General features: G+C 47.7%; 4 protein-coding genes across 7 annotated transcripts; 3 read left to right on the top strand and 1 right to left on the bottom strand.

Moving 5' to 3' along the window:
- Positions 1-1,034: 1,034 nt before the first annotated feature.
- On the top strand, positions 1,035-4,619 carry H257_15265 (hypothetical protein; the record flags this gene model as incomplete). Its single annotated transcript, XM_009843296.1, has 5 exons — positions 1,035-1,295; positions 1,405-1,441; positions 1,498-1,758; positions 2,852-4,404; positions 4,461-4,619. The coding sequence occupies 5 exons, from the start codon at positions 1,035-1,037 to the stop codon at positions 4,500-4,502; spliced, it is 2,154 nt and encodes a 717-aa protein (XP_009841598.1). The 3' UTR covers positions 4,503-4,619.
- A 333-nt stretch (positions 4,620-4,952) lies between these two features.
- Positions 4,953-5,848, top strand: H257_15266 (hypothetical protein; the record flags this gene model as incomplete). The annotated part of the gene is made up of 2 exons (XM_009843297.1): positions 4,953-5,045; positions 5,099-5,848. 2 exons carry the CDS (start codon positions 4,953-4,955, stop codon positions 5,846-5,848), a joined length of 843 nt encoding a protein of 280 aa, XP_009841599.1.
- A 638-nt stretch (positions 5,849-6,486) lies between these two features.
- Positions 6,487-18,930, bottom strand: H257_15267 (hypothetical protein). Of its 3 annotated transcripts, XM_009843299.1 has the most exons (11): positions 17,869-18,894; positions 17,612-17,783; positions 16,188-16,804; positions 15,057-15,127; positions 12,884-14,951; positions 9,810-11,764; positions 9,015-9,738; positions 7,652-8,455; positions 7,364-7,419; positions 6,887-7,309; positions 6,487-6,781 (listed from the first exon to the last, which is right to left on the bottom strand). In XM_009843299.1, exons 1-11 carry the CDS (start codon positions 18,892-18,894, stop codon positions 6,544-6,546), a joined length of 8,154 nt encoding a protein of 2,717 aa, XP_009841601.1. In that variant the 3' UTR covers positions 6,487-6,543. The 3 variants fall into 3 exon arrangements, with proteins under 3 accessions (XP_009841601.1, XP_009841602.1, XP_009841600.1); XM_009843300.1 differs by having other exon boundaries at positions 6,887-7,419; positions 17,869-18,930; XM_009843298.1 differs by lacking the exons at positions 17,612-17,783; positions 17,869-18,894 and having other exon boundaries at positions 6,887-7,419; positions 16,188-16,830.
- A 2,292-nt stretch (positions 18,931-21,222) lies between these two features.
- Positions 21,223-26,293, top strand: H257_15268. Of its 2 annotated transcripts, XM_009843302.1 has the most exons (10): positions 21,223-21,349; positions 21,394-21,958; positions 22,048-22,594; positions 23,195-23,547; positions 24,150-24,236; positions 24,625-24,783; positions 24,847-24,942; positions 25,416-25,787; positions 25,858-25,970; positions 26,112-26,293. In XM_009843302.1, exons 1-10 carry the CDS (start codon positions 21,240-21,242, stop codon positions 26,209-26,211), a joined length of 2,502 nt encoding a protein of 833 aa, XP_009841604.1. In that variant the 5' UTR covers positions 21,223-21,239; the 3' UTR covers positions 26,212-26,293. The 2 variants fall into 2 exon arrangements, with proteins under 2 accessions (XP_009841604.1, XP_009841603.1); XM_009843301.1 differs by lacking the exons at positions 25,416-25,787; positions 25,858-25,970; positions 26,112-26,293 and having other exon boundaries at positions 24,847-25,103.
- The last annotated feature ends 1 nt before the right edge of the window (position 26,294 follows it).

Consider the following 26,294-nt stretch of genomic DNA (forward strand, 5'->3'; position numbering starts at 1 on the left):
GGTATTTATTCAATCCTCCGTTCCTGAAAGAAGTTGTGGAAGAATTCTCAGAACCTCAACTCAGTCAAAAATAACCAAAATTCATTCTAATTAGGCTTTTCATGTTGGGATTACAGACAGGAATAGGTAGCTATTTTGGGATTTTTTATTGTATGTACATGGTTGCCGAGATATCCAAACTTAAAATTCCACGACCAGACCAGCGACTTTTCAAAACTACGCCACTCGCTCAATACTGCTCCGATTTTGCTGAAATTACTGGTAATCGATAGATTACATATCGTAGATAGGGTTATCACCTCACAGAATACGACAGTAAGTTTTGCTTAACGCGTTATGCATGTTTTAAAACAGTTCCTCCCACGACCAGGCAGAGGCCTTGTTGAATTTGGGTTCGATCGATCCAACCCGGTTGCGAGATCAATTGATAAAAGCTGCTTGTGCAGAAGATACTTCATTTAATGACTTGCCATATACTTGACTCCCGAGTTTTGTCTAAAACGTTCAAACCCAACGAAGAGTGTCCACAACCTCAGGTGGCACTATACCGGTAAGTGCTGTACGAGATTCATCACTAGGAACGCGATGAGGATACTGTATCGATATTAATATTACGCTGTAAAGTTAAAATCGCTCAGCGGGCACTTAATGGCCACGGCTGCTGCTACCTGCGTTTGTAGCTAGCGGACTTAACTACTACAGTCTGCACAATAAGTATAGACGCACCGCAAAATTTTGGGTTCACAAAAGATCTGCCGATGCTGCAGCCATGCTAGTTGTATGTGCAGAAATGTACTAAACCCAAACGGCATTCCCCAAAGGAAACAGTGGGTGCTCATTGCCGTTCACAAGAAAAACCAAAATTTCGAAAATTTGGTTGCACAAAAAGTATAGACGCACTTTGAATTCGAAGCTTCTATTGGATATTTTTTGCACTTTTTAGCCAATTATTAGCCTCCAAATTGGTACACATGTTTTACAATCATGACGAGCTACCACCAGCAATCTCAAGACGGGAAAAACGACCCCCAGGGATGCCAAGGGGGCCAAACATCACCGAGCAAGAGAAGGGCCAGATAATGGCTTTTCTTCAGCTCAAAAAGAGCTATCGCTACATCGCCAAAGCAATCCAGCGAAGCAACAAGCTTGTACGGTCGTTTGTCCGAAGTATTGGCCAACCAGTACCGCAAAAAATGCATGGGAGACCCTTCAAGCTCAAGCGCCGTGACGTCCGACGTATCTTTCGCCTCGCCACCCGCAAGAACATGTCGTGCAAGCAGATTTCGGCTGCACTAGTAAAGTGTAAAGTAACACGAAACACTGTTCTTAACGTGTTAAAGTAACACGAAACACTGTTCTTAACGTGTTAAAGTAACACGAAACACTGTTCTTTACGTGTTAAAGGCGTCTAAATTCGCCAAGTACATCAAGCGCCGGTCCGGTCCACGACTCACCCCCAGGTTACGTTATTTACGGACGAAAAAAAGTTCAACCTAGACGGCCCCGACGGTTGCCAGTACTACTGGCACGACTTGCTCCAGGATGTGGAGACGTACTCGAAACGTGTCGCAGGAGGTGGCTCGGTTATGGTGTGGGGTGGCATGAGTTTCTACAACAAGACCTCGTTAGCCTTCCTGGAGGGTCGCCAAAACTCCCGAAAGTACCAAGAAACCCTGCGATCGCACCTGTTGCCCGCAATGCGCGAACTTGTTGGCTTGGTCCCTAACCATGAGGCCATTTTTCAACAAGATAATGCCAGTATTCATCGTTCCCACTCCACCATGGCCTACCTTGCTGAAATGCCGTGGCCAACAATGCCTTGGCCTGCCAAGAGCCCCGATTTGAGCCCAATTGAGAATGTTTGGGGCGTTCTCGCGAGGAAGGTCTATGAAAACGGTCGTCAATTTGAAAGCAGAGCCGAATTGAAAGCTCAGATTGAAAAATCATGGGCTGAAATCGATCAGGGGTACCTATCTAAGTTGGCTGAAGGTATGCCAACACGAATGGCCCAAGTTATCCTCCGCCGTGGTCAATGTATCGATAAATAAATGTATCGATTGAGAGTGCGTCTATACTAATTGTGCAACCAAATTTGCGAAATTTTGATTTTTCTTGTGAACGGCAACAAGCATCCTATATTCCTTTTGGGGAATACCGTTTTGGTTTATTAAATTTCTTCACGTACAACTAGCGTGGCTGCAGCATCAGCAGATCTTTTGTGAACCCAAAATTGTGGGGTGCGTCTATACTTTTTGTGCAGACTGTAGGAACGCGATGAGGAGACGTGTGTTGCTGCTGATGCTAACTGCATTGTACAAGACCATATCAGCTCGACGAGGATTGCCAAATTGAAGGCAACTTGTCAACTTCCATGTACTACAGTATGAGTCGATTCTGGTGCACCATATCATGTTGCCCTTCGTCGTATTTTTGAAATATTGAATAAAAATACACCAATCATATGTTTTTTGTAACCACAATCCAAACTCTCATACTGGTACTAGTATAAATTATCCACAGTACCTGTACCTACTCTTTTAGCTATGTAAAACCGACGCCAAAACAGGTGCAAAGCACACACACAATACATGATAAGAATATGAAGCGCCGTTGGTTTAATAATGGTAAAAATATTATCCGCCATGCCGGCTGGGTTCGATTCCCGGACGGCGCACTCTTTTTCCTTCGTTTATTTTTGCATAAAAATTCGCAAGTAATTCAGTAATTCATGACTATTGCAACCACGATGATGATTGGACAGATATTATGAAGTACTAGTAGTTTAACCTACTACTTTCATAATATCTGTCCAATCATCATCGTGGTTGCAATTCTGTCTACCGTCTCAAAGTGCTGATGACAATCGACCATCGCGTTGCCGGCGCCGGTGGCGTGGAGGTGATTGATCTGCTGTCGTCCTCATCTGATGACGAGGATAAGTGTGGAGCGCCAGCTCATTCAATGGGAATGCCTGTGGAGGTCGTGTCCCTCTCGAGCAGCAGCAGCTCCTCAAGTGGAGACGAATCTCCTCAACCGTACCATCGGAACAAGTCACATCAGGCATACTACCTCAGGGCGCCTCTGTCTCAACAGCACCCCACGAGTACCAAGCGTCAGGCAGAGGTCAAGGATCCATATTCATTCCTGGGCCAACCAACCATGCGATCTCATCGACGACGTCGCCTGACACCAACTTCAACATCACCGCCTCAACCGTCGCACGAACAACTCTCCCCACCGACAGTGACCCCATCTTTCAATTTAAGCCCACCTTCGTCCCCTAGCAGTCCTTTGTCTCCGACTCTACTCCACGCCTCTCCTGACTTGGTCGTATCCTCCCAGCAGCCAACACCCGATGAAACAACGTCACCCCCGCCGCCGCCCATCCCGTTGTCCAACGACCCCGAAGCCAGGTTCGTCCAAGTGGTTCAAGTCGCCTACAGCATCCAACGGCATATCTCTGACTACACATACCTTGCACCTACGTTTACGATTCCGCGTCAACATCCGTGGCCACTCGCTTGGGCTGGGACTGTGGTCAACGTGTCGGCGTGTCGAGAAGCGTATCGCCATGGCCAATTGCATTCGCATACTGTCGCTCAAGCCACAGCATGCCACTTTGTATGGGACGACGACGAGGCAGCGCTGCAGTGGAAGGTGCACCTAGCTGCCCTGTACGCATACAAAGCCAAGTACGGGAACTTGGCGGTGCCACCTTCGTTTCAAGTTCCGCCCTGCAATACCCACACCACAGAGATGCTGCCACCACCACCTGAATTAGACACGATTTGGCCCAAAGATGCGAGTTGTCTACCCCTCGGCCGCCTCGCGCAAGCTCTCCGCGCCGCCCCGCGGGGGAGTTTGTCCCAATCGCAGCGGGATCAACTCGACCATATTGGGTTTCTCTGGGACGAACGTCAAGTAACGTGGACAAATCGACTTATCGCCCTCAAAACGTTCAAGCACGTACATGGCCATATGCATGTGCCCACGCTGTTTGTCGTACCCGATGACGACTCCCAGTGGCCCACTCCGACCCATGGCCTTCCACTGGGCTGGATTGTAGCGTCACTTCGCCAACATAAACGGACGCTGCTGCCCGAGCAGGTTCAACTGCTCACTGCGCTCGGGTTTGTGTTTACACCGCCGCAGTACCACCTCGGATTAGCCAGAAAATCGCCGCCCCATACTCTACCGAGAACTTACCCCAGAAACCTCGTCGCAGACCCAAGGGTACCCGTTGCCAAGACAATAACAGCCCACAGCCCAAAACGAGCAGACGTGTTCACGTACTGCAATGTGGACGCAGACATGTACTACCTGGGCGCGTACGCCACCGCCCGGTTTCCCATGTTTGGAGCGAGAGCCCTTCCGCCGACTGTACAGTGGACAGACTATGGCGAAGTATATATATAATGCAGGGCCAAAGTGGTGGTTGACATGTCGGTGGGCTGTTGTAGGTTGTGCGAGAGGATATATGGGCTGGACAGCATGGCCAGTAACAAAGTGATCGCTGCTGATGTCGACAATAATGCAAGTTTGGGTTCTAACGAGGAGAATCAAGGGTGGTATGATGAAAGACACCAATTTGTAGTTTGCCTTGAAGTTATTAACAGCGGAATCGTTCACGTGAAATGAAGTACTAGTATGATACGTATACTAACGTTACTGTAGTACTTCGAAGCCTAACGTTAACGTTATTATTAATAGGAAGTTCCTGTCTCCAAAATGCTTGATCACAATAATCAGCCATATTTTGTCGACTCACAGTGCAATAACAACGGTCAAAATGTATACTAACTTTACTGTAAATGCTTTATGAACCAACCTCTGGAAATACATATTTGTCCAGATTGTAAAGTTGACATACACGAATTTGGGGTATAACAGTATATTACGTATTGTGACAGATCAAAGGGTGAACTTCCACAACCTTTTGCTGCAGTACCAGTATGGGTGTGCTCAAGTCTGTGGCCGTGTCGGGGGTATCGTTGGCTTTGGCCTTGGCGCTGACGGTGCCCACTGGTCTCACTCGGCATGTCTTGGTGACGTTTGGGATCAACTGGGTTGTGGCACTCGTGCACTCCATTCCAAATAGTTCGAGAGGTACTTCGATCTGACGGGGTCGTCCACGTTTGTGACCGTGGCGGGAGTTACCGCCGCCACCACGTTATCCAGCGCTAGCTCGCAGTTGTCGTCATCGTCATATCGGTCCGTGTTGGCGTCGGCGATGGTGGCGAGGTGGGGATTACGCCTGGGCTGGTTCCTCTTCTCACGCATCAACGCGGACAACGGGATCGACTCGCGATTCACAGAGCTCCGGACCGACCCGCTTCGGTTTCTGTCGCTATGGTCTGTTCAGTCGATGTGGGTGTTGATTACGACCTTGCCCTTGGTCTTGTTGCATGGAGCTAGTTTAGCTACGTCGTCGCCAGCCGCCGCCGAGTGGACATTGACCGATTTCGTTGGCCTGGCGTTGTGGGTGTTTGGGTTTATCGTAGAAATCACCGCCGATGCGCAAAAGCGAGAGTTTCGACGCGATTCATCCAACCACGACAAGTTCATTGCCACGGGACTGTGGCGGTTCAGTCGCCATCCAAACTACTTTGGCGAAATCATGCTCTGGGTGGGCATGGCCGTGCTGTGCGTCCCGCACTTGGCCACGTTTGCGCACAAGTTGCTGGGTTGCTTATCGCCTCTCTTTGTCACGTTTCTATTGACTCGCGTGTCTGGCATCCCGTTGCTCGAGCAAAGCGCAGACAACAAGTGGGCAACGCACCCGGCATATCAAACGTATAAAGCTACCACGAATGTGCTGGTCCCGTGGTTTCCGAAAGCTGCTAAATAAGTCACAACTTGGATGAAATCCATGATATCTTGGAAATATATATATATATATGTACACGCTTCTTCTGTGAAGTGATTGCACTAAGCTTAGTAACAAACAGGAAGCAACAGTCATTAACTAAACTATGCTAGTAATATGCTAGTACTACTAATAACACTGTCTTGTGAATATTCCAAGCCCCCTAATAACGTTATTGTCTTTACAAACAGGAAGCAACAGTCATTAACTAAACTATGCTAGTACTATGCTAGTACTACTAATAACACAGTCTTGTGAGTTGCAGGGGATCTTCCAAAGCCAGTCTAATAACGTTATTGTCCTTTTACCCAAAATGTGGATGTGAAGTCCCTGGTGATTAGTATCACACTAATTGATATCACATACTAATTAGATGTTGATTTTACTTTTTGCAATCTGATTGGCTCAATTCTCGTGCTGTGTCAATTTCCAGTTGCGAAGTACTACTAATAATAGGTGGATGGATTCACAGCAGAAACTACCGTCTCACAATCCTAACGGGAACCACACAAAGTCCTATTTATATTCCAAACTACTATTACTACGTAGTAGTAGTAGTACGTACTATTATATATTAATAGTGCATGGATTCGACTCTTCCAAAGAACGAGGATATGTGTGTGATGTACAGACAGGGATGATGTGATTTATTCAAGTGTGGTGGATATATATCGTGTCTATTTCAACTCTGGGTTTTCCACACATCGCGTGCAATACCAATTCGCGGTTGGAACTTCGTCGAGGCCAGCACAAAGCGAATGATACGCGGCATCGCACGAGTCGCAGAGCAGCATCACATGCTCCTGTGCCTCTGCTCGACACACGCGGCACGCGTCGTCGCAGATAAGGTCCTCTGGCAACGTGCCCGCGGGTGCCAGAACCACATACTCTTCCATCAACCGCTGGAAAATCGACCTACCCATACATATTCATAAATCATCCCCTACCAATACTCCTCCATAAACACCGTGTCACATATATAACCAATGCCAACCACAGGATACATCCATAGACACCTACCGCAACCGACGCGCAAGGGTCGATATCTCGGCTTGCACGGAATTGAATGCAAAACAATTGGTCCATATTCGACTCATGTCGATGGGAATGTGCTGCAGACGGTTATCATATACGCCATCTTGAACCCGCTGCAGCATTGTGTGCAAATCCATCGGGTAGGGTACGATACGGCGGTACGTTGGAAACTCGTCGGGGTCCACGGGCTTCAAAAATGGCGCCGCCACGGCCGCCTTGGTTTGCAGTGTTTGCAATACAGCGATAAAGCGATCTTTGAGCGTCGGGTCTTTTAACAAGGCGGGGGAAATACTCGACTGCTGCTGTTGTGGCTCAAATCGGTACTCGATCTGTTTGGGTGGTCGGCCTACGCCGCGACTGCCTTTGACTTTTTTCAATGGTGGGGGCGCCACGGTACTAGTAGTAGTACTAGTAGTAGCAGATGATGACGTAGCAGGCAACAAAGCCAAGCATTGCTTGTACCAGCGCTCGAGGATCAGCGACGGTAGCCGAGTGAGTCCGCCCAACTCGCCCAGCGTCTACATAAGTTGTCATGATATGTGTATATTTCTTTATTTTTAGCCAATCAGATAGCAGGAATAAACCACAAACATCTAATTCGTGTGTGCCTTCAAATGAGTAGTCCAATCAAAATGACAACTTTTTTCCATACAAACTTCAGTACAAACCAAAACAGTTGCTGGCGAAACATCAGTACAAGTCGAATCAATACTAATACAAACATGTAGCAACCACATTGTCACAACGTACTCTGCGACACAGTTCATGGGGGGGGGTATTGGTCAAGGCAAGTCGTAGTTTTTGCATGGCAAGGCGGCTGAGCACGGGATCGGTGAGCCCAGGACAGGGTGGCAGCAGCGGCACGTCGTCTGGGCTAGTACTACTAGTAGTACTAGTACTCGTACTCCGCCGGGTTCCAATCGATCCCGCCGAGCTACTGTTCGTAGCTTGGAGTTTTCGTTTATAGCTCGACGACGACATGCGTGGTTTCACAGACTTAACGTAGCTCAGAGCGTCGTCCAGCGCGTACAGTCGCATGGCGGCCGACGCGATCGTGGCCGTGGGCAGAAGCATCTTGATCGTGAGCGACGACTGGGCCTTGAATGCAGGATCCAAGTATTCGTTTTCAATCGTGGCTTCGAGAACAAGCAATGCCTCTAGCAACGCCCGACTCGACGTCGCGTGGACGATCAGGTCGGCCCATCCCGTGCGCAGAGCCGGTGTCCACTTATTGTGGCGAAATGCATCGCGGGGGAGCGCCGCCTCGATCGCCAGTAGCTGCGCCTGCACCAATGAAAACGCAAGAGATGACGAGGTCGTGGCTTTGGAAACGGGCAAACTGTCGGTGGCAAACTCGCCTTGTGTTCCTGCCCCTGGAATGTGCAGCGTGGGGGCGGCCATTGCTGACGGTGTCGCAGACGTGTGAGACACGAGCGGCTCGGGCTTTCGACTCACACGCGACGACCGCCGACCGGTGGATCTCACGGTACTACTAGAGTTGTCCACTGCTGCAGGAGGTTGCTGTTTGGGTTTGCTTTGGGGGGTGTTTAACAGCTATAGTTAGCAGCAGCATTTAGGAGTTTTTTCGATTCGAAATATATTGGAGTAAATAAATCAATCACGACCAATCAAAAACCAGATCATGAATCAAGTAGCCAATCAAATGATCCACTCGTCGACCAATGAAACATGGAATTCATGTGACACGGGGCGATTTGTTTACATAACAATCAGTACATAGACTCGATCGATAGAGTTGGCGAATCAGCGCACACATGTTCAAAGTTGGGGTAAAAGGAACCCATATTGTCAAATCGATTCGAAACTGGAGCGCTCATTCAAAAACTGCCAAAGCCAATCAAATCACATTCTGGTCGATATTTCTGCCAATCCAAACGTTTGACTCGGCCCAGTCCCTCGGCATGTTTGGGCAAACCCATATATATAATATATATATATCCTAATCGTTGTATAGTTTGTACAAGCTTGTCAAATTCAATCAAATAGACTGCAATGCGATTTGGCGAAATGACTCACACAAGTCCAAATGTGGGTGAGAAAGGCGCAATGAATGGACCATATATTCGTTGTCCAATTCATAGAGAGAGTATACCTGGGGCGGCGAGGACGAGGGGGTCGGCAGTGCATTCGATGCAGGGGGAGTGGAAGCCAAGGATGCTGGGGAGGACACTACTGGTTCAGGTGGGATGGGGGTGGTGGTGGTTAAGTCGGGTTCACTGGTGGTGGTGCTGCTGTTGATTGGAGTGGCGTCTTGACCAACGGGGGATGCAGTCAGGGGAGGTTCCTCGTCCACTTGGCTAATAAACGCCACACCAGCGGGGCCAGATCGAAACGCAGACGGGGGCGTGTAATATTGAGGGTCAAAGTACTGCTGGAGGTCGGGTTGTGGTTGCTCTTGGTCGTCGTGGGTCGTAGAAACAACATACAAGGGCGGGTGCATCAACAAGTCGATAGAAGTCGACTGGTCTTGCATGAGCATCCCAACAACACCGCCATTGCCGCCGCCGTCCATGGTGGTGGTAGGGGTGGTGGTGGGTGGCTGCATCGAGTGGTTGTACATGCTGTAGTACATGGGGTTGCTAGCGTACAGCGCCGCGTTGGCTGTGGCATGCGCGGCTGCCCACATGGACGAGGCTGGATCGGACGATGGAGGTTGAGGGTACTGGTACTCGGACGCTTGTTGGTTGTGCTGCTGCGGTACGATATTGGTCGTATGGTGGTGGACGACGTTGAATGGATTATTCCCATCTACCGTGTGCGACGGCAGAGGTTCTTGTTGGGTGGTTGGCTCCACCAATAATTCACGTGAAAAGTACCTATGAATATATAACCAACCACGCGTGCATTAGATATGAACAATAAGTATATCCTCATATGGCGTACGTACTCGAGTGTCGCGTTGGATCCCATGGCCTCGTTCGATTGGATGGCAAAATTATGCTGCGATGACGTGGCCGTCCCTTGTTGGTTGTTGTTCGTGTATGGACTAGTAGTACTAGTAAAAGGTGGTCGAGGGGGCAACTGGGCGACTGATTTTGTCGTGGATGGGCGATTAGTAGTCGTAGTCAGTGGTGGTGGGGATGGTTTGGCTCGTTTTCGAGGCAGCTGTTTGGCTTTGGGTGGTTGTTTAGAGGAAGCTGTTCGGACAATGTGCTGACGGCGGCGAAACGTAATCAACAGCGGCCGCACACCGCTGGACACGGCGCGCTTGAACCCGGCAATGCCGATGGTCGAGATGGGGTCGCCATTCACGGCTACAATCACATCGCCAACCGCGACCTTGCCACTTCGAAGTGCCTGGCCTTGGTCGCCCGCGGCGAACGAAGCCACAGTGATGACGTTATTGTTGTCTTCTTGCTGGATGATAATCCCCAGCGGCCCCGCTTCAAAACTCACAATGGAGTCTTGGCTAGACAACGACCGATTGGTTGGAGACGCCGCCACCGATTGGTTGGATGGGTTACTAGTAGTACTAGTAGTAGCAGCAAGGGCTCGTGGGTGGGCTGCTTGGGGGGGGGGCCAAGGGATTTTGAGTTTTTTCAGCATCTTGTCAAACTGACCTTGACATGTATGCAGTTTCCACAGCTCTTGGGTCAACGATGGCGGCAGCGGTTGAATGATTGCCGAGTGTTGGTGGGGTTGGTGGGAATGATGGTCGTGGTTCGTCGCGGTAGCTGTGTGGTGGTTGTTTAGCATGGCAAACAGCGGGCGACATGATACAGACGACGACGCTGGTTCGGCCAAGTACTTGGACGAGTTGAAAAACGAGTCCATGGTCAACGCAGTCGCTTTAATCTGTGCTGAAAGCAGCCCCGATGCCAGCATCGTGGGTAACTTGCTAGCCAATTCCACACAGTATGACATCACTTGATGGTGCAGCGACGGTGTCACACATGCTTCTATGGACCACAGCAGGTTGTCCCCACACATGTGCATGAGTTGCAAGTCGGCGAGCGTCATCTGACTGGTCTTGGCGAGTGACTCGCTCATGGATTTTGTAAGCAGACACAGCACACTGGCATGATGGACACCGACAAACGTCAGTGGAGTGGCCACGTCCAACGGATGTTTGGCCAAGTGCTGGGCCACGTACGTGAGCGTGTGATGTGTCGACTGGAGCGCATCGCTCAAGTGCGCACAGCTCTGCGCGTTCTGACTCGTCTGGACGCTGCCCCAGGCTTGTTTGATCGACGTTTTCAGCTCTTGAAGGCTTTTAAAGTGCGCTTCGAGCGATGTGTTGGTTGAAGTCGTTCGAGTCGTTGTAATCGGATAGGGGGAGGAGGCGGTATCGGCGTCTGGAAGGGGGCGTTTCTTCGTGGAGGCTCCGTGGTACTGCTGCTGGAGCTGCTGACCTTGGTGGTTGACGAACTCGTTATTACTTGTGAGGGTTGGAGGGGGTGATGGTTTTGGCCGATGGGCTCGGATGTTGTACCGGACCAAGTACTTCATTTCCGCCGACAGCGGGTGATGAGAGGAAGAAGTACAAGACGGACCTCGTCGCACATGCAATCGCTTGAGAACGTCCTCAGCTTTGAAACTGGGCAGCGCAACTCGCGGAAATGTCGTCGTCGAGTACGGTGCTAGGAGCAGCTGCCGCGTGTCGTAGCGTTGTTGGCACTGATCATAAGCAGTTTGGGCGTCCGATGCCGATGCAAATGTGCCCAGGAAGTACTGCCGACCGTGTAACATGACAAACGATTCGTGCTGGTTGGACGGGGTCACAGTGAAGTGAGGCCGCATCGAAAATGGACCTAAAGACGGAGTCGGCGGTCGAGATTGAAAGGCGAAATGCAAGGCAGTCGCCACCGCATCCGACTCTTCTGATGCCACCACCGCTGCGATCTATGGGAACGAAGGTTGGTTTACATGGATCATATATAGGTTATTGCGTGGATATCATCTTCTAAGCTGGGGTAACAACACTATAGAATAATGTGCAGACGAATGATGGAGCCAATCATCATATCAATTCGTGTAGGACTTTAATTACCACAGGATATTGCAGTACAAAACATCAATCGAGAGTCCGCACAAACATCCAAAATCAGAAACCCCGAAACCCCGAGTGTCCGGATAATATACGGATAAGTATCCGGATTTCTGCTATGGCTGAACAGATACTATATATATATTGTGAATTTTCCATAAACTTCCAAAATTCGCGTGGTTTGTCTGATCAATATTGAATCACGCTGGAGTTCTGATTGGTAGAATATACTTGTCCTTTCTGTAAGAGCCAATCAAATCCACTCAAAATTGGATTAGCCAATGGCGTCGATTCGTGATTCGATTCGGCAGCGAGATTCGATTCAACGGGGTTTGGAAATTCGTATCGAATCCACAATATATATTGAAGACATACATGGTGGATAGATGGATAGTATCAGATCATGTTCCTTGGACAAATAGACATATGGAAAACAAAAGGGCGTTTGTCCAACAGATACATACATAAACATATATATAAAATATATACATGTGTGCTGAAAAACCACGTGACAATATATATATATATATATATATATCTTGTATAAGTACATGGAAGACACTCATGAATACAATATATATATTGTCAAGCCGATTCGAAATTGGAGTGGGGTGCTCAATCGAATGGCCAGACTAACCAAATAGGCAGACAATCCATTGACCAATCACAACCAGATCACGAATCAAGTAGCCAATTAAACCCACTCTATGACCAATTTAACATCGAAGTAATGTGTGACTTAAATTAGTGTGAAACAGGACCTTTTTACGTACAAAAGTCAGGACAAAGAATCGATCGATAGATTTGGCGAATCAGCACAAAAGTCGAAACTTTGGGCAAAAGGACAATATATATATATATACTGTAGAAGATACACATGAATAGTAAAAGGTCATATTTAGTACATGGGGATAAATAGACATATGGAAACACAAGAACGTTGGTCCACGATATATATATATATATATATATACCTGTGTGGTGGCAAACCACGTCTTGTTTTCGTGCTTGTACAGTACATTGGGATCGCCAGGAAACTTGAGATACGGTCCCACTGGCCACGTGCGCGGCGCCACCGACTTTAAGAACGTTTCCAACGCTGTCGCAGCCGTCCATTTCTGTCTCAACGCCGTGCCTCGGATCATGGCTTGGTTCCACGTCGCAGCGCATTGCGGATGGACCTGAACGGGGACATCTGGCACGGGCGGAGGTCGTACAACCACGAGCAGTTGGTCGTACAATGGCAGTACGCCAAGCGTGTCGTGCAGCCACGCCCTTGTCATGCCCACAACTGCGACACCGTTTATATGCGTGAGTGTGTCGCCCACTTGAAACACACGAGAAGAGGAACACGATAAGACCACCAGACCCTTGTCGCATTCGAGCCACGTCGCAGCCACAAGGATATCTCCCACTGTCACACGGATCGCGTTCTTGGTCGTTGTTGAGGATGTCGTTAAAGGGAGGGAGGGGCGGTAAAATCGAAACGACACGGGTCGGGACAGCGACCGCACCGTGTCGGTAAACTCGGTGAGGTCGTTCAATCGCCCAACGGGGGTCTCGTTGATGGCCAAGATAATGTCACCTGACTGGACCGTGTGGGTTGCTTGGCTCACAGCCGTTAAGGACCGCACGACCACGAGATGGGCGTCCAGTTCCAGGGCCAGTCCCAACGGCCCGTCGTGAAACGTCATCGCATACGACTTGGGACGCCAGACCGACGCTCGAACGTCCGACGGCGCGCCGTTTGAAAGCAACCGTGTCGCATATTCTTCCCCGCGGTCTAGCGGATGCCGAAAGATACACACAAGTGCCCGGGGTTGCCACAACGCATGTACTTGATCCACACTTGTAATCCGTATACCGTTGATGGCGTGGATAATGTCGTACGGGTAGATATACCCGGTGACGGCTGCAAACCCTGTCGCAGGGTACATGACCTGGCACAGCGTATCGGAAACCATCGACACATGTGGACACTTGACAGCTTCTTCTTCTTCGTTTTCCGATGATGGCAGTTGAAACGTGTGAAACTGGCGCGAGTCGACAGTCGCCGTGGGGTTGGCCGTAAGCACGATCAGTGGACGGGGCAGCGACGCCATGAACGTGTCGGCATAGCTGACAAATGTGGCCGGATCATCGAAGTCCTCTTGTTGTGTCTCCAACACTACAGTCGAGTTCAACGCGAGCACGACGTCGCCTTGGTTCAGCAGACACGTGTCAGCCACTGATTGGCCCACGACCAGCTGCCCATGTTCGTCCACATCGAACTCAAATGGCGCCGACAGAGGCGACGTCCACGTGCAAAGCGATGTCACTTGTTGGGCGATGGCCGGTGGAATTCTCAGATCGCATCCGATTTGACGGGTCACGGGAGCCAGCATTCCCGGTACAACGTCGCCCAATGCATGGTCGGTGTCGGTCAAGTGACAGCAATAGCACATGGAGGATGACGTCGGCGATGGTGGTCTAGGGCTCGCGTGAGAGGAGGACGATACCCGCGTCGCCAGTTGAATGTCCCCAAATGTTTCCAGTACCGACGCTTCGATATCATCACTGTCACTATCTTCAATGTCACTATTGTTGGATGTTGTTGTGGCTTGATTGTCGTCTTGAAAACGAGGAGTGGTGGCTGTGGCTTGCGTTTTTTCAGCTATAACGTCGTCGCCTTGTTGTCCACCACTACTGCCCATCGTAATAGGGCTGTTGTCTGGAAGTTCTAACGGTATTTCGGGTACAGAAGGCAGCAACTTTGTCTGCTCTTGTCCAAGCGGGCTATCGTCCAAGAAGAATGGAGGCGGAGGCGCGCGATCTTCGAGTTCGGCCAAGCACTTTTCTTTCAAATGTACCAAGAGGGCGTCGGTGAGCGGGCGGGCGACGCCGTCGAGTGTGATCGAGTCCCTCGGTTTAGTGACATCTGCCGCCGTTTCGTTCGAGTCGTCAGTGTACCCAAAACGTTCCCACTCGCGAACGACCTCGGCATACGAACATCCCAACTCGGCGCGCTCGTCTTCGGCCAAATCTTCCAACAAATGCACCACCCTGCAATGGTTTATGTTATATAGATAGATACATTTATATATATTTATTTATATAGATAAATTTATATATATATATAGATGTATAAGGACTTTGGAGTATATATACCGTTGTACGCTGGAGCATTTTTGCACCAGTTCACACAGTCCTTTGAACACGGCCACCCGCTCTGCCACCGCCTACACACAAACATATCAATCATGCATTGTACTTCCTAAACTAATCGAAGAGCCAATAGAAACGGGCACACTTTACATGCGAATGTCAGTCAACAAATAGTGGCTATCACAGGTATTGTATAGCACAAATGTATTTGAGCATGTCCTAGCCAATCAAAGTGCACGAACAGGAACATTTCAACCAATCATCGAGTAGTATAGTATGGCCCAGTCCAAATGTGCATCTTCAAATATGTACTTCCTCTGTTCCAGGTTACTGGTGCCATTTGACTTTGAACTGTCCCCCAAAAGCCAATTCTTACTCAAATTTGGCATGTGATATCTTCATTGATTGGAAATTGAAATACAATTTTGCCGAAATTGAGTGTTTTTGAAGCTTTCTCACCAATGAAAAGTCGGTAAATGAACAAAAACTATCGAATTAGCCAATCAAAAACAAATGTCACCACTAACTTGGAACAAACTAAAATTCGAAATGGCACCAGTAACCTGGAACAGAGGAAATATGCCATAACTTGAATAAGCTTCAAATCTCAACTCAAGGCGATTCTCAAACATCAGCTGGCAAATATCCAAACTTCAGTTGGATACAAATATACATTAATGTGCACCAGCATCGGCAGAAACGAATGGAGCCAATCAGATTAAAGTAAATCGTCAACGTCGAATTACTGTATGACTTGAATTAGTGTGAGATTGGCTTCCCCACAGTACTTTTCTTGACATACAAATTCACACCGTCGTACAAAAGTCAATCGAACGTTAGCATTGACACCAAAGTCCGTCGGCAGCTCAAAAGTCCAACCTTTTGGGTACTCCAACGTCAGACCCGATTAAAACAAAAACAGCAAACTGCAGTCCATATAATAATACATTTCTATAACACGGTATATAAATATATATATATAATACAATTCTATAACACGGTATATATATATAATGATACGTTTCTATAACACGGTATATATAAATAATAATTCATTTCTATAACACGGTATATATAAATATTAATACATTTCTATAACACGGTATATATATATATATCAATCAGGCAACGGACCAGTTCCATATAACTTTCTTTCGACAATAGCCGAATAAGGTACGGGATGCCTTTGCTGTCGTCTTCGTCTTCATCTTCATCTTCTTCTTGGCCAATCATCTCTTCTCCATCGAGATGATGCCACCGTCCATTGGTTCTTTCCACGGCCACTTTCGGCTTACAAGTTGGACAGTACCATTCTCCGACGGGAATATCCGACAGCGGCGGCCGCAAGCACAGTGTATGGAACGTGCCATCACATCGATCACATAACAAAAGGCGGTCCGTGCACAGCTGGGCGTGGTGGCATATGCGACACGCGTCCTCGTTCGCAAACAGTGTCACAGATTGGTGCTTGGGCGATGCGTCGTCTCGAATGTACTCGCGCACGAGTCGATCAAATGTAGCCGACAACTTGCGCGCCATTGCCGCGATTGGCGCCGCGTGGCCGTTGTAGGCAAAGCAGTTTTTCCAAATCAAGTGCACATCGTCCACGAACCCATCGACGGCGTCGTACTCGTCTCCAAGTAACTTGTCTTCAACTGTGCTCAAGTCCATCGGTTCTGGAATCAGCGTGTAATAGTCGGGGTACATGTCGGCGTCGACGGGGAAATTGAACGGCACGGCTGCGTCTTTCCCTAGAGATAATATATATATTGTCAAGTCGATTTGAAATGAGTGCGGGAGGCTCCATCAAAGGAGCAAGCAGAATCACCAAATCGACAGATACCATATCGATGATATTCGACCAATCAAAACCCACAACATGAATCAAGTAGCCAATCAAATTATACCAATTCAACATTGAATTCGTGCGATCGATAGATTTTGCGAATCAGCGCACAAATGTCCAGATTTTAAGTAAATGGACAATATATATATTTGGGGAGATGGTAGTTTTTATGTGTGCATTTTCTAAATTGGAGCGGCATGGGTAGAATGAATGAATATGTATCGACATGAACAACCACACAAATGGACAGAAGAAGAATACTCGGCAAGAGAATTGAGCCAATCAGATTGCACGAAACCATCCTCATGAACGTCATATTCAAGTGTAATTTCAATTCGTGTGATGACTTGATTCGATCTACATCACAACCAAACCACAAACATCATCTTACAGAGACAAATATATATACATCCAAATATATCAGGTATACTATAAAAACAAATCAGGAGTGGGGGTCTCAATCGAATGATTAGCATCAAATCAAAGGCAGACAATCGATCGACCAATCAAAACCCAGATCACGAATCAAGTGGCCAATCCAATCCACTCTTGAACCCAGTCAACACCAAATTAGTGTGTGACTGGAATTAGTGTGATACAGGTCAAAGAATCAGTCGATAGATTTGGCGAATATGCACAAAAGTCAACCAAATGATAAAGCAGGACACACAAATCATACATGACCAGTAACAAGGTATATATATATATCTACCTCGCAGGATTTTCAGCACGTTGGCACATCGCGCCAATGGCGGCAGCAACGCGGGAGGTTTGGGTTTCACATGGCTGGCTACGAAATCGCCATGTCCTCGGCTAAATATAAGTCCTACTGGACTCGCCAGTGGTTCCAATGCGAGGAATGCTTCATGGTCGAGACGTCCGACCTATCACGTATATATATATATCATATACATATTTCGTTGTTTCCACAGGGATTTTCCCTGTATATGTGTATCTTTTTCCACATACATCGACGCCATTCACACATCGGAGGACGTCTCCGGCTGCCACGTAGGTTTTGATCGCAGGATGGGCATCTTTATGAACATCTAGCACCGTGTATCGATCTTCCTTTGTCATGCCCAAGACAAGGCCGAGGCGCTGCCAACTGCTGCTGTCGACTTGGTCTGATATAATCACCCCCACGCCATGCAGTTCTTGAGTCGGTGGCAACTGCTCACTTGGTTTGCCGGGAGTTTTTTCATTTGAATTGGACAAAATTGACTCGCCTTTCATCGTCAATGTATCCCGCCAAGGGCCAACCATGGACTCGACCGACGTTTTCACGCCCTTGAGCAGCTTGATCGCGTGCCCATCGACGACGTCGCCCTTGTCCACATCCCATGCGATCATAAACATCTGCCGCGCGACTTCAGGCCACGTTACCAAGTTCAAAGGACGCGCCGCTTTGTACTCGGCCACAGTCAGCTGCAAGTACGGCGTGAATTCGTCGAGTAGCACGTCCAGCAGCAACATGTGCAGGGTCGCGAGGAGGCGGCCATGGCTTGTCTCGTCTGCGACAGAGTCCCCTTGGGGGGCCGATTGGTCACTCAACGTCATCGCATGGCAAAACACAGACAACGGCACGACCGACCGAAAGCGCAACACGTCGGCGAATTGATACAAACAGTCCCAGCACCACAGCACGTCGCGCTGAAGCTCAAACGTATCAAACGGAGTCAATGCTGCCACGGGCCACCAGGTTGGAGGGGCAGGGGACGCAGACAAAGGGGGTGGTCGGATGGATGAAGGCGGCGGCGGTGTTGTCGACGACAACGAAATCAAGTCGGACCGAACGCGGCGGTACACGGCACGAACGGCGGCATCGTGGACAAGCTGGCGAGAGTGAACGAGCCGGACTTGTTGTTCGTCACGGACAAATTGAAGCAAACTGGCAGTGGACGAGAATGATGCTGGTGCTGATGAAGTTCCTTGCAGTTTGGTTCCTTGCCGTGTCTTTCGAGTCGTTGGGGCTGCTGCATCATGTCCGTCCATGTCGTCCAGTACACCCACGCAAACAAACTGTTCTTGTGCTTGACGAATTCTGTCATTCCATTGGCCACATTACTTCGAAATATGATACTATTCTAGCCAATAACAAGGCGTTTACTAAATAATATTCGCATCAAGGACTCACGAGGCAATAAAATTAGAGGGTATTAAATGCTGGGTTGAAACAACCTAGAAATAATTAACCATTCCCAAAATCGTGCAATGAAAATGAGAGGTCATGATTGTTCGAAGGATTGGCTCCTTATATATTTGATAATACGCATGAAACTGCCATAAGCGACTGGTAACAGTTGGCGGATAAAATGGAATTTCGTGGGGACGAATATCTCAATCAGTAATTACTACTTCGAAGTATTGAATAACGATGAAAACTCCATTTTGTGTGAAAATATTGGTGCTTTTTGCCAGACACGTCAATCTGCTTTCTATAGAACAAATCGAAATGGCAACATCGTTCGGAATGCCAGTGCCACCTGGGAGATGAGGGGAAAATGGTATTCAAATGACATTCTACGAATAAATCCATTCGTGTGAAGAAACCCTTGTGCTGTGCTTGGTACTGTAGTTGCCATGTCGGATGAGGAATTAGTATTTGTCGCCGCCAATCGGTTATCCGAAGTATACGGATAAAAAATATCTACAGTAGTATCAACTACTATTAAGAGTATTAATATATACTATAGTGTACGTCATCACCAACTTTTCACAAAATTTTCTGACTTCTATTTCATATTCATTATTCAAAATTTCAGCAAATTGAGACGAAGAATCGACAGATCTCAATGTGGTGAAGAAATTCTGCGTCTCAGATTCAAATTTGGTGATGATTTGGTCCAGAAATAGATATTTAACCTAGCGGTATTTTACATGGGCGCATGGATATTTGGCCATAGGGGTTGCCGCTCGACTCTTCGATTTGGCCAGTGGAAGGTTTTAGATGACGTGCACCATACAGTAGCAACATACTAGCAAACGTTCATGAAGATTCATGAATATTCAAATCTTCACGGAATTCAAAATTTGCGATCATATCGCCGCTCATAGTAGTAGCCCATCAGATCTGATTTGAATGGATCTTGTTAGACCGCACTATCAGCATAGCGCTATAGTATATAAAATCTTTGAAATGTAGATGGATTTAGCTGAACATCCAAAACACTCAGTACCACGAAAGTGCCTCAGTGGTCCAACTAAAAGATAATTTTCGAGCTAACGATGGATTATTCCGAACGAGGCCTCAGAATGAAGCACAATTTCGAGTTAACACGAAATTGTTCCATTCTGTGGGCTCGCTCAATTTTGTGTTAACTCGAAATTGCTCCATTCGGAGGCCTCGCTCGGATTAATCCATCATTAGCTCGAAAATGATCTTTTCCACTCCAACTGTTGCATTGTCCATTTCGCACCACGTTGTCGATATAACTTCGTCTTGAAACACGGGTGGATGGATGTTAAGAAATGTAGTCATCACCCGTTTCGAAAATATGGGGGCCTGCTCCTTGAACACTGTGGCAACGACATAATGCCACGAACCGCAATTCTTCATGGACGTCAACGCCATAAAAAGCATGTCACGTCCCGACACTTCGCACTTGCGTCCGGATCCAACATTCTAGTGCTGGTGGACGTACGCTTGGATATCAGCCTAAAGCAGGTTGAACTCGGTCTGAGAAAAGTTGGTGACATTGTTTGTGTAAGTACTTACTACACGTGGGCCTAGGGCGCATCAAGGATGGGAGAGTCGTGGTGGTTCTGATCATTGTCGCGCGGGATGTGGGAAAAGCGCTTGGTCTCGCGTGTAGTCAACGGTGTGGCCAATGGCACTTTGATCGAGAGAGCTAAAATTTGGGCATGATGTGTGTCAATATTGGCCTCTGTGGTGTGGTTTCGCGCCACATGACTGATTGCTTTTGCTTATTTCGCGACGTATTGTGTGTGTTGAGGTAGGGTATACATTTAAGTACTTAGAGGGCCATCCGTTTTTGAGACTTCGTTCTCAGATGACATGTTACTATCGTGATTTATGCATTGTAATACATAAATAATCGTTGAAGGAGTGAGTAAATGACACAGTGATTTCCGAAGTTGTTAAGTACATAGTACATAATAACATATTGATCGAACAGTTCACGCATTCACAGTGTCATATATGCAGCATTAAACCAAGGATGACCAAAAAAAGTGCCAAATAACTTTGGAAGATGTCAACTGGTAAACTGCCGATATCTTCGCGCGTTTATTCCCGTATCCGGATATTCGGATGACACCCCATCCGGATAATCGAAGGTCGCGCCGCTCAAAATCAGACGTGGAAGGATTTGGTGAGGATGCGGAAACTGAGGTTCCAAGTCGTTGCATGTACCGGTGAAGACCCCGCGGGTCCAGCCGCACTTCTGAACGAGCATGACAGCACAGGGACAGGGTACATGACACCAAGGTACGTACCCATGCAGAGGATGTAGGATCTCACGACGATGGAAGGAACTGCGAGTACCCGCAAGAACTGGTGCTGGAGCTGGAAGGGGCATGTCGGCTGACGCAGATCCAAGTGTTGTCCCACCAAAGCCACATTGCGACCAAGGTCGAACTGTACTTGTCCTTGGACAATGCCACATACAACCGTCTCGGGTTCTTGAGCTTGAAGTCGAACAAGGAGAGTCAATACACTGCGCGCGAACTCAAGACCGTCCATATCAACTCGACTGCACGATTTGTCAAGTTCAAGCTGCATCAATGCTATATCAACGACAAGAATGTGTACAGTCAAGTGGGTATCGTTGCCATCAACCTCAACGGCGAGGTCGAAGAAGAGACTGGTCCATCATCGAGCACCGACGAAATGGAGCTCGGAGCGTCGACGCCTAGTAAACCGATGCGTGCGTCAGCTAGCATCACACCTACAAAGGCGTCGTTGTTGCCGCTCAAGCCGCCTTCCCCCGCTGCCGACGACACGGCAGACCTTCGATTTGACGCGAAAACCGCGGCGAAAATCCGCGAAATTCACGTGGCCAAGGAAAAAGCAGTCGCCATGGAGGACTACGACCAGGTTTGCCATATATATATATATATATATATATATATTATTCGTCCTACTTTGAAATATAAAACATATTGACAATGTTGTGCCGATATCAGGCGAAACGATTGAAAGTGTTGGAACAGCAACTGATGAACATTGGGTTGCAACTGGCCCGACTGGAAGGAGCCAAGCGAGAGGCAGTCGCCAACGAAGACTACGACGCTGCGAAACGCATCAAGGACGAGATCATGGAGCTGGAGGCGTCCATCGGCATGTCCACGACGCCGCCGACAGGGCGATCTGAAAGCTATGGAAATGACGGTGGATTTCCTGCCAACAATCGAAGCAGCAGCCACCCGCCGCCACCTCAAATGACAACCTCGACGTACAATTCGACTCCGCCGCCTGCGATTCCGTCCGTATCCAAGCAACGCACGCAGCAACCCGCCGAGCAACTCCAACAATCGTATGAGGACGAAACTGAACGACCGTTGGCAGCAGCGTCCAGACCCCCGCCGCCGCTCAAACAGCAGCCGCGAAGTAGCGCCGCCTTCTCCCCCCCCCCCGACGACGACCTGAACGACGCGCCTCTTCGAACCAAACCCAAAGCCCCCGTAGAAAACGCTGCCACTAGCGGCGGCGGCGGCAACCCGCACTTCCAAGGTACTTTTGCATTGGGATTGTTCTGTCTTATTGTCCAACTACTCCCTATTAAGTTACACGGGGTTGCTGGATACGATGAGTGTCGATATGTTTACATACATGCAGTTTGCGTTTCCTGTGTTTAAATTCGGCATCGATATAGAAACATATAAATATATTGTGAATTCGCTACAATAAACTAACGACATTCGCGTGGTTATTTCTATTGAATCACGCTAGAAATTCTGATTGGCTGAATATACGTGTCCTAAACAGCCAATCAAAATCTCTGTGGAATTACCCACTAGCGTATTCGATTCGTGATTCGAGTCGGCGGCGGAATTCGGCTCGAAATTTGTACCGAATCCAAAATATAGTATATATATATATGTATTTGCAATTGCAATTTCGAGTGATACATGCATCCAAGGAAACTATGGTATATGGTGGGCACATGTGTATTTTGTGTGACTATGTTGTGTTGATTGGTGCACAGTGTCGTCATCAAAAGTTGCTCTTTCATTTTTGGTTTGGTGGGATAGCGATGGTCTGCAACTGCTTTCTCATCCCCAACGTTCCTCGTTCGAATCATCGACTTGACAATACGATGGTCTCATGTAGGGCTGCCAGACTGCGCCGACCTGGCCGACCCCGAAGCCTTGCCGGACTCGTTGCTCACCGAAAGCGCCGAGATGGTGTCTTTGATTGGCGAGTACTTGACCACGTGTTTCTACAGCAACGTGTGGAACCACCGCGACGCTGCGATCCGAAAAGTGGCGCTGGACCTGACTGATCCCGCGTTCACCGACCCCCACGACCCCCTCGTCGTGCTCTCGGTGGCGTCCACGATGGTTCAGAGCGGCGTGAGCGACCGCATCGCGCAAGTGGCGTTGTCGGCGGTGGCGCTTTGCCACGGCATGCTACAGTTTGCAGAAACCCATGCGACGTTGGACCGAGACGCTGTCGTCCAAGTGGTAGATATATATATATATATATACAGTAGTTCAGAATGAAAAAAGTGAAGGGTTCTGGTTGGGTATTTTGGACTAGTTATACATGATGTGGTATTTGGGGGTGTGGGAGGCAGGTGCAAGCCTGTATCCCATGTTTCTTTCATATTGTGTGTATCGTCACAAGCGATGATTTAAAAATAATTGATATTCGTCGTCATATATTTTAAATTCAACGTATCGGTTTGTACGATTCCCAAAGATTATCCGTGAGAGTTGATATCACTCTCTCTCAAATGATAACACGATAGAATAACTAACATTGTCCTTTCCGCCAAAAATGTTTTATTGCTGATTCACCAACTCCATGGATCGATTTTTGTATTGTATTTTGTACGTAAACAACTCCTCCAGTGTCACGTTATAAAAAGTCACTAATTGGATCATTCTGTTGAATGGTTAGAAAGATTATTTTGGTTTGGTCATACATATATCATTCTTTGTTGTGGGTTTTGATTCTTGGTCGATCGATATATTTAGTCAGCCGATTGGAGGCGGTGCATTTCGATTGAGCCCTCCCCTACCAAAAATATGCGTGCGGACCAATAACTTTTTTTCGATGGTAGTTGAACAATCCGCTGATCCAACTCGTCAACAAGCTGGGCGAGTCGCTCGTGAAAATCCGAGATGAAGTTACGTCGGTGTTGCTCCAGGTAACAAAGACATACATTGCATAGCACCATTTGCTTCCCACCAATCAATCCTCTCCAAAACCAACTATAATGTTATCCTTTTACCCAAAATTTGGTTGCCTTTTGTGTGCTGATTCGCCACAAATCTATCGATTTTTGGTATTGACTTTTGTGTGTAAAAAAAATCGTGCAGTTTCACACTAATTGAAGTCACTCACACTAATTCGATGTTGATTTGGGGATTTGATTACCCACTTGATTCGTGTTGTGGTTTTTGATTGGTCGATTTTCGATTGTCTGCCGATTTGTTTATTCTGCTCATTCGATTGAACACCCACCCCACTCCAATTTCGAATATACATCGACTTGACAATACAAGTACAAATATGTTTGGTTTGTCTCGTACTAGTTGGCTGGGTCTGACTTGGTGGGAGCCCCAGTCGTCGCGTCGCATGTGTTTCGACGGGCGTCCAAGAAGGCGCTACCCCTCAAGTCACTCCAAGGACGGTTGGGCGTTGTAAAAGCCTTGCTGACGCAGTTCGGGCTCGGTCCCGATTTTACGCTCGAGGTACTATATATTTTTTGAATGTTCTATACAGTAATATTATGATTTGATGAACAACGTACATAGACCGTGATGGGGTTTCTCGAAGAAAACGCGGCGTTTGCCCATCAAAGCAAAGACATTCGCGACTTGGCCAAAGCCATTTCAGTGTCCATGTATCAAGTACGCCGTGCGATTTTGATATTTATTTCGTACAAATTTTGTTCATGTGCCGATGTATGTGAAGTAGTTTGATCTGTTCTGTCCACTCCGATATTGTGTGTTTTCTACTCATAATTTCCCCCGACAGTTGGTTGAAATGAACGACAGCCCAACAATCGCCGGACCTGTGAAATATATTATATGTGATATATATCTAAGTGTAAGAGATATCTTTGTGAATATCCATTCGTTTTAGCCAATCATATTGCAACGATCATTCTTTTTATCCAATCATACTTCTTTTCTCGAATTTCGTGGTGATTTCAACAATCCCCCAACATTGGCAAGTTTGGGCGAAATCCATACGTGCTTGAATACAAATACCACACAGTTAGTCCATGCCGTCGATTTACTGTTGAGTCTGTATGAGGTTCTAAACCATTTCACATTTAATTATTATTATGATTCTAATTATATATCACAATTCCATGCAGATTGTGGGTCCCGAGATCGATCCGTTTTTGAAAACATTGCGGCCCAAACAACTGGAAGAGTACCAAGCGGCGTTTGAAACCCCCGAGGTGAAGCCTCCGTCCGTCAAAAAGGACAAAAAAACCAACCCACCCCCCCGACAACAACCGCGCCATGTCCACCAGCATGCCAATGACGACTCGGACGACTCGGACGCGTCCGTGGCCGAGTTTACGTGTCCATTCTGCGACCGCCAAGATGACACGTTCGACAGCGACCGGCTGGACCAGCACTTCTGGGCGGAATGCCCCATGCTCACGCAGTGCCAAATGTGCAGCCAAGTGATTGAAATCAGTACCCTCAACGAACATTTACTCGTCGAGTGTGAGCAAAAGGTACGTACTTTGAAATCAACACGTTGGAATGTGTTTGGTTCAAGCGGGTGGTTTTGTTGGGGTTGTATAGCACAACCACAAGGAATGCCGTCGGTGTGGCGAAGCGATCACGGCGAAATTTTACGACAAACACACTAATATGAACGACTGCGACCCCATGCCCTCCCCGGCCCAAGGCAACCGGTACGGAGATTGTGTGAAGGAATATATGAATATTACCATGGTGTTTGATTGTTATATATATATATAGTGCAAAAGGAGCGTTGATGTTTGGATGAAATAGAATATGGTTATTTTTAATATGTGGTGGTTGGATGAGTGTAGATGCCCGCTATGCCATGACGACATTGGACCGCGCAAACGAGGATGGAAAGCGCACTTGTTGTCGAATAAATGTCCAAGCAACCCGCGCAACAACTTATAACGCGAGTAGGAGCAACATATAAAATCCAAGCCACGTTCGTATGCAAGTTGCTATGTATTTGCGTCATCCTTCTGTTCATGACC

The sequence above is a fragment of the Aphanomyces astaci genome (assembly GCF_000520075.1).
Source record: "Aphanomyces astaci strain APO3 unplaced genomic scaffold supercont1.68, whole genome shotgun sequence".
In the NCBI taxonomy this organism is placed as follows: Eukaryota; Oomycota; class Saprolegniomycetes; order Saprolegniales; family Verrucalvaceae; genus Aphanomyces; species Aphanomyces astaci.

Excerpts from the sequence above, each read along its gene's own strand:
- H257_15267 (XM_009843300.1), bottom strand. The coding sequence starts at position 18,894 with ATGGACGGACATGATGCAGCAGCCCCAACGACTCGAAAGACACGGCAA. Across the intron at positions 17,784-17,868 it reads GATGTGTGAATGGCGTCGAT|GTCGGACGTCTCGACCATGA; the intron begins GTATGTGGAAAA and ends TATACGTGATAG. Across the intron at positions 15,128-16,187 it reads AAGAAAGTTATATGGAACTG|GCGGTGGCAGAGCGGGTGGC; the intron begins GTCCGTTGCCTG and ends GTTTGTGTGTAG.
- H257_15268 (XM_009843302.1), top strand. The coding sequence starts at position 21,240 with ATGCGGAAACTGAGGTTCCAAGTCGTTGCATGTACCGGTGAAGACCCC. Across the intron at positions 21,350-21,393 it reads ACAGGGTACATGACACCAAG|GAACTGCGAGTACCCGCAAG; the intron begins GTACGTACCCAT and ends CGACGATGGAAG. Across the intron at positions 21,959-22,047 it reads CCATGGAGGACTACGACCAG|GCGAAACGATTGAAAGTGTT; the intron begins GTTTGCCATATA and ends TGCCGATATCAG.